Raw genomic sequence first — 7497 nt, 5'->3', positions numbered from 1 at the left:
TCTCTCTGCTTTCTTCCCCTTTCTTGCTGTCTTCTTCTACTTCTATTCTTCTTGTATTGTTTCTGTTGAATTCTTCCCTACTTCTCTGTTCTTAAGGAGTTCAACAAACCATATCCTACATTAGAAATAGTCAAAGTTCTGTCATTGCTCTACCTCCAAAAGTTTAGAAAAGCAGAGCAGTCCTGTCAAAAGATGCATAATCATTCATCCATAGAATATGAGAAATATGCTTTTCGAGATACTAAATATTGCAAAAAGGAAATTAAATGATGCCAATAACCAGGGACGTATCTAGGTTCCATGTTTAGTTAGGGCGTTGACTTTGACCGTTGATCGCCGATTATCAACCATCGTATTAAAATTTGATTAAATAATATCAAAAATTGTTGTATATATATGTAAATGTACTAAAATGTAAAATGCACTAAAATGTTCAACACTCAAGTTTCAAGTCAATCAAAACTCCAAGTCTCCAACAAACTCAAGTCACCCAAGTACTCAACACACTCAACTCAACTCTCAACACGATCAACAGACAACAAAGGGTCGACAAATTGCAGTTGCACAAGCACAAATCAACAAATACAGTACATCAACATACAAGGAAAACAGTCAACAGAGACTATAGAGTTACAGACAAGTGAGACAACCAAAACAATTCAAATATTCATGTCTTCAACTACAAGTATTGAACTCACCGACCACCACTGTTGACTGCACAATACTGGCTGCTCGCTCAGTTGCTCGGCCTCGCCAGACGCCAGTCGCGTCTCCAGTCCTTGGAGTCCTTCGAAGATTCACCTCTGAGACTTCGCACACCAACACATGGTCACCACATCTAGTTGCTACTACTGCTTCGAATAGAAATATGAAAATTGAAGGGTGAGGGACCAAGGGTTTGTTGTTTGCTGCCGTTTCAAATAGGGGAAAATGGGAAATATCAATTAACTATAACACCAATATATCATGGACCGACATATTGGATTCAATTTCCTCATTTGGGCTTAATTTTTTATTTTTTTAAAGGCCCAATTTTTGGTTAGATCAACCCAAAGGAAAAAAAAAATCAAAACTGGTCGTCTTCTTCCACGCTTTCGGTCTGCCATCAAATCTGATCCCATTTCGCAGCTGGTAGCAATTAAAGGAGTACGTTCATAGTCAACAGCCTAGCACATCACTTGCTACTTGCTTTGTGGACCGATGAGGATTTACTAAAATTACAGAAATAGCCTTAAAAACTCACTCGGCTGTGCGCAGGTGCCTGCTGCCAACCCGGCGGTCCCAATGGCCACTGAAGACTCTGACGGAGCCAGCACGCTCGGCCGCGCCCCCTTGCCGAGTGCTGGCTCCGCCGCTGCGGCAATAACATTAATAAAAATATCTACTGACTTGGCTCCATTTAGCCACAGGACTAGATGCTTAGTTTACTAAAATTACAGAAATAGCCTTAAAAACTCACTCGGCTGTGCGCAGGTGCCTGCTGCCAACCCGGCGGTCCCAATGGCCACTGAAGACTCTGACGGAGCTAGCACGCTCGGCCGCGCCCCCTTGCCGGGTGCTGGCTCCGCCGCTGCGGCAATAACATTAATAAAAATATCTACTGACTTGGCTCCATTTAGCCACAGGACTAGATGCTTAGTGGAAGACTTCAGATTCTATGAAGTAATAGAAGAGTGCCCGGCCAGCCTCTGGATCGACAGTCACATACCCGGAAAACTGAGCAAAATTTATTTCTTTTGGTTGCCCCAACAAAATGAAGATCCTGCCAGCATCCTTTAAACCCTTCTGAGATCCTACATGAACCAGTGAATACTCAGTTGCAGCTCCTCTTGAAGATAATCAAGTGATCTTTGAACTGCTGATGCGTGTTAAGTATTTGTAGGGGTCGAATCCTCTCCCACCATAACATTGTATTGAGGCCAGGAGGCATGAAAACAGAAGACACAATACAAAGGCAATTTTGATTCTTTCCATTCCTCAGACCTATTTTTTTATACCACTTCTGATGTATTACGTTATTTAGGTAAAATTCTTGAAAACATCCAGTTATGACTTTTCATTTTGGAACTATACCTTACTGAAATTCAGTAATCTTGTATAGTTATCCTTTACCAACTTCATGGAAACTCCGGGACAAAGAGATGCAGAATATTGAACTTCTACGTGCTAAAAAAAACGATGACACCAGATGTTTAGCAGCTTGACAAGGGTTTCCTAACAAATTCAACAGTCTTGGCTTTTTTAATCCCCTAATTTAATAAAATAATTGGATTTTGTTTCCTTCAACTTTGTCATTACAAAGCTGGCAGCATCCTCGGAAGCTGCAGTAATTACTGGTTATATCCAAGTAATTTATTGAACATAAGACGATAGGGTCCACAGTTTCATCTTATTTTTATTTTGTATGATGAACTTAACATAAAGAAAAAAACAGGATTCTTGTAGTCAACGCTTATTATATTGGGAATAAAGGTCAATTTATTGTTTCTGTTGTTGGTGTTCTTTCTTTTTGTGTTGGTCGGAATGAAGAGAAGAAATGCTATATCTTATAACACCTTAACTTTCAGATGGAAAATATTTCTGAATTGAACTTTTGTCTGTGAAGTACTGGCTGCTGAAAATTGTCCAGCAACAGACGAGAAACAGTGAAAACATGGGGTGGGGGGGTGGATTCATACATAAAAGAAGACATAAAGATGCAAGTAAATGAAGCTATTTTAGAGGTAAACTACTTAAGATTTTGGTAATACCTTGTGGCCTGTTAACTATTAGTATTAAAAGAGGTAAAAGAAGCAAAATATTGTTGCTCCTCATTATTGAGTACCAAATGCGACCATAGTTCATTAACCTTGTAAAATTATGAGTACTCATAGAGACATAACTTCATAATGATTATCCTCAAATTATACTTCAATCATTTGTTCCACTTAGAAAAAACCGACGGAAAATAATTGATTTGATGCTCAGATTATTTTCATCAACTACTATAAGATAAAAAATTCCATAACTTCAGTTTCTGTTCTCTTAAAAATGATCTGCAAGAAACATTTTCAGTAAAATGAAAGCTCTCCGGGGCTGAAATTGTGGAACCTGATGACCCGCGCCACGAACTGTTGCGAAAGTTAAACCATCATAAACTACTTGGTATCCAGCCACCTGCAGAAAAAAGAAATCAGGATAGTTGATACTAAATAGATGGTATTTAGTATGCAGAGCTCGATAGAGACCCAGCATAACAAACATGTCATTGAAGGTTTAGTTATGCAAAGAAATTGAAGGCTAAGACCTACTTCATCGGTTTTATCCATCCAAGGACGCCAAGGTTTGATCACTTTGAGGTTCAAAGAAGCAATGGAATATCTTGTACCAGTCACTGAAACCACAGCATCCACATCCCCACTGACAAAGATGTATATTAGCATTTGCAAAATCTATGCACTATAAAAGAGGCTCGTCAAACGTATTCTTCGATTCAGTTGAAGCCCAAAAGGTGAAAAGGGTTCTCAAATAACGAGATATACACACACATTTATATAGAAAACGTGTCCAATTAGGCCTATTCCTGTTGCTTCTAACTGTAATCTGTGTTCAGCCTTTTAAATAGGAAATACAATTACCTGTAAAGAAGTATCCGAAGACCCGAGGCCATAAGCCTCCTATATATTGGAAACATTGTTGATGGGCTGTCCCTCCAGGAATTGATCACAACACTGAGAAAAAACAGAAAATTTGTCTAAACATCCAGGAATTCTATTCAACTTTCAAATATCAAGAATAATTTTATTTTGTCAGGAATGTTTGATACGCCACACCAGATTCGATGGAACTAGAAAAGATTAATGACAACAATCCTGTCTAATCCAATGTATAAAACATTGTATTAAAAACTTTTTCAAATATCAAGGTTCTTGCCTGCAAAGTTCCCATTTGTGGGAAAGTTTTGTTCTGTTTGCATGAAGGGCTTTCTGTACTTGGGGAAGATTAAGATAGCTGTAAACATACTCTGATTCGCAAGGATCGTATCCTATTTCTTTTCTCGTCTTGTTTGACAATCTGAAGGAAGACGAGCATAATGGGGCATATATATTATAAAAATCTATAGCTCCAATTTCATCTACATCTAAACTTCCACATCTTGAGCTTCCTGGCTTGCACTTTCCTGTAAGCCCTTGATACGTTTCGTCTGAAATCAGTGCATGGCTCCAAAGAAAATCGATAATACCTTTATTGTCTGTATCATCGTTCATTATCCCATTTCCAATCTACAAGATAGAAATTATGTAAGCATAGACAAAGACCTTCTAAATTTACAAGTTGTCAAGCAAGAATATATGGCATATCTAATAAAAACAACAGCAAACTAAAATTTAGTCCCATTAAATTTGGATTCCGCTGTGAGTCCTTTTTGACAACTCAGTCTTGTCTATTGCTACATAAATTGCAGGATTAAATCACATCAAGACAATGCTGCATATCAACTGACCCGAATTGATCTTAATTATTCATAAAATTTTGCATGAATTTATCCAATTACACATAATAGGTACATATATTTTCCCTTCCAGTTTTTATTCTTACTGAATATTGAAGACTCTGCTCCATAGTTCAGGAAAACTTTAAAAAAAATTCAATGTACTGGAGGGATATTTCCAGAAAAGTTTACCATGATGCCCTTAAGTTGGATCCTTGAAGACGAGTGTGCTTTCTTGTTTCTGTTGACAATAACATCTGCTAACTCGGGAATATAGTAACCTGTCATGATTATTATTGAAGTTCAATCAGAGTGCTGACAGAGGACTTTTTCTACGAACTGCCACCCCATATTTGAAATATTGAAAAATCATTTAATCTTTTATATTGAAGTTTTATTAAGTTCTCGAAAAAAGAGTGAAATCCCTGGAGACGAGACTATATCCAGTGAATCAAAATGCCGTAAGAATGTCTTAATTTAAAAGTAGCTTCTTATTCTTTTCTTTTTATTTTGTTTTTACTCAAATGATTTCTTTCATGTTGGAAGGAGAAGTTTTTTGCTGAAGTTACCTGCATAGCTTTCTCCGGTTATGTAGAAATCCCTTGTCCTGTAATGAGGGAACCTCTTGAACCAGTTTATCAAAAATGTATACGCATCCTCAGCTGCAACATGACAGAAAAATGATCTAGGACTATAACAAATTATCCAAAAAATCTTAATATTTGTAAAAACAGGGAAGCTGATTTGAGTAGTTGATTGAAAAACTTCATTTCCCAGTTCTTTATTCAACTAAAAATTTCAGAATGTGGTCTTAGTTGAATTAAAGAAACCAATCTACTTGATGGTGATTGCTTTCGAAAATTTTCATGTTATTTAACAAGTTCAAAATGGAAAAGATTTCATTAATGGCATGTCTGTAAGTAGACTAGACAAACTAGAGTGTGTTAATGAAGGAAAACGTAAAAATTTTGCTCATTATACTGTCAAATTTTGTAGCACTGGGTATTTTACCGGTTCTTCTGTCTCCAGACAGCTCATAGTCTGAGGTCGTGTTTGAGTAAGAGAATCCAACGCCTGCAGGCGACTCCAAAAACAATATATTTGCAACTGCATCACATACACGAAAGCATAGACTCCAATCAGGTTAGCCTAGCCCGGACAATTACTCCGTGCCGCGCTCACATTATAACACGAGGAATTGGGAGGCCATTTAAAAATGATCATGTGATAAGATAAAAAGCACATGCAAATCTTATATATACCTTTGTTCCATGCAAATTTTCTTGAATAGAGTGTTTTACCATCTGGATTTACCCCAAAAGGTCCAAGTTCAGCCATTGCCCCCATTCCAAGTGATGAACAACCAGGTCCTGTACATAATTGAAGATAAAAAACTTTAATGATGGCACGTTTAGAGTGGTGGAATTGACAAAGGATTAAGAAAATAAGCTAAAATCTCGTTTGTTACAAACTGCCAAAAATGCCCTAATGGTCTTAAAATAATTTATATAACCATGACAAGATCAGTTATTTACTTCACCACTTTTGTGGATCTGTGAATCTAGTTAGAGTGGTACTTTTAATGTTCTGACACTGAAACAGAGAATCAGCATTCCCCTCGTTTAAAACCTTAATCTCCTAGGGAGAAGAAAAACTTATTTATTGAAGTTTAGTCTTCAAGATGCCCTATTGCAGACTAGATTCATTTTTTCGTCGAAGTCTCAACATTTGCACAATGCATGCTATATGTGGGTACGGGTGCAGATGAGTATAAAATTGTGAGAGAGAGAGAGAGAGAGAGAGAGTTTTCACCTCCATTGAGCCACAAAATAAGTGGCTTAAAAGAAGGATCCTCAGCAGCCTCAGCGAAGTAGTAGAAAAGGCTTCTTCCTTTCTTTTCATCAACATTAACATATCCTGCATATTGCTTAAACTTAACCCCTAATGGCTGTCCAGGAAGTCCACCTTTTATCATATCATATTTCATATTTCCTAAATCAGAGGCTATTTTTTCTGAGCCATTAACACTCATTTCTGTCCATTTCTCGTCGGCAGTCATGCCTCGAGACTCCATTTTCGACTGGCGCAAGGCCATAAGTGAACTGGCTTGATCAGTTCCCAAGCCATGGCCAAGTACAGGAAGCATTACAAAGAGAAACATGGATAGGCAGATGTTTGCAGAGAAAAATGCATGTTGTCCTGCCATAGTACTGATTTTAGGTGAATCTCCAGTAGAGTAGGCCTTCTTGTGTTTTATAATACTGCACAGTATGAAGAAAGAAAAGAATATATTTTATTGGCCTCAGCACAACTGACTGATAGGCCTTGTACCCCAGACATCACTTACATCGGCCTCTCTTTGACCCCCACAAAAAAAAAAAAAAAAAAAAAAAAAAGGGACGGAGGGAGGGATAAAAGGATCTCACCATGAGGGCAAGTTGGGAAGTTGAGTAAGAAAAAGATTGCTAGCCTTCGGCTTCCCTCGGAGAAAGAAGGGACTTTACGGATTATTCGTGTGAAACAAGCCTAATCATTAGCGGTAGGTGCAAAAGGGTAAATTGACTAAATTCGGCGTCCTTGAATTTCACTCTATTATATAATATTTTCTTGTGTTTGATACAACGTATCAAGCATCGTCCATAATTATTATTATGACTTTTTGAAAGGAAACTTCTTGCGGTTTGTCATGGTTTGAATCCAAAATCTTTGCTTGCCTCTAATTTCAAAAGAATCCATGTTATTTATTTGATCTTTTTCTTTCCCACTATTGACCTCAGGAGGGACAATGATTGGTAATGAACGGTATTAAGTGCTTCCAAGACTTGGAATTTAATCCAATGGTTCATGAAACTTCTATCCAATAATTCAATCAAGAAAGCTATCTTATCATGCCAAACAGAATCCTTGGTCTTCACTTACCCTTATGGGTCCACCGACATTGGATGCGTGATTTTCTTGAAATGATTACTTTTTCCAAGCTGTCAATTCCACAAAGAAGAACATACATGTGTGAGAGAGATGCCAAG

General features: G+C 37.6%; 1 protein-coding gene across 2 annotated transcripts; it reads right to left on the bottom strand.

Annotated features, from left to right (window-relative positions):
• Nucleotides 1-2839: 2839 nt before the first annotated feature.
• Nucleotides 2840-7022, bottom strand: LOC111394619 (putative serine carboxypeptidase-like 23). 2 transcript variants are annotated; one of them, XM_023020529.1, is made up of 10 exons: nt 6898-7022; nt 6284-6732; nt 5734-5841; nt 5483-5578; nt 5041-5133; nt 4664-4752; nt 3913-4262; nt 3618-3710; nt 3291-3399; nt 2879-3156 (listed from the first exon to the last, which is right to left on the bottom strand). In XM_023020529.1, the coding sequence occupies exons 2-10, from the start codon at nt 6675-6677 to the stop codon at nt 3025-3027; spliced, it is 1464 nt and encodes a 487-aa protein (XP_022876297.1). In that variant the 5' UTR covers nt 6678-6732; nt 6898-7022; the 3' UTR covers nt 2879-3024. The 2 variants fall into 2 exon arrangements, with proteins under 2 accessions (XP_022876296.1, XP_022876297.1); XM_023020528.1 differs by lacking the exon at nt 6898-7022 and having other exon boundaries at nt 2840-3156; nt 6284-6792.
• Nucleotides 7023-7497: the final 475 nt, after the last annotated feature.

This window comes from Olea europaea, chromosome 5 (assembly GCF_002742605.1).
Source record: "Olea europaea var. sylvestris chromosome 5, O_europaea_v1, whole genome shotgun sequence".
NCBI lineage: Eukaryota > Viridiplantae > Streptophyta > Magnoliopsida > Lamiales > Oleaceae > Olea > Olea europaea.
Note: the sequence above shows the minus strand (reverse complement) of the source record. Positions and strands in the feature narration are given on the sequence as shown.

Bases quoted from the DNA above. Each gene is read 5' to 3' on its own strand.
- LOC111394619 (XM_023020529.1), bottom strand. From the start codon at position 6,677: ATGGCAGGACAACATGCATTTTTCTCTGCAAACATCTGCCTATCCATG. The intron at 5,134-5,482 runs GTAAAATACCCA...GTCATGTTGCAG, and splicing joins GTCTGGAGACAGAAGAACCG to CTGAGGATGCGTATACATTT. The intron at 4,753-5,040 runs GTAACTTCAGCA...TAATCATGACAG, and splicing joins AACCGGAGAAAGCTATGCAG to GTTACTATATTCCCGAGTTA.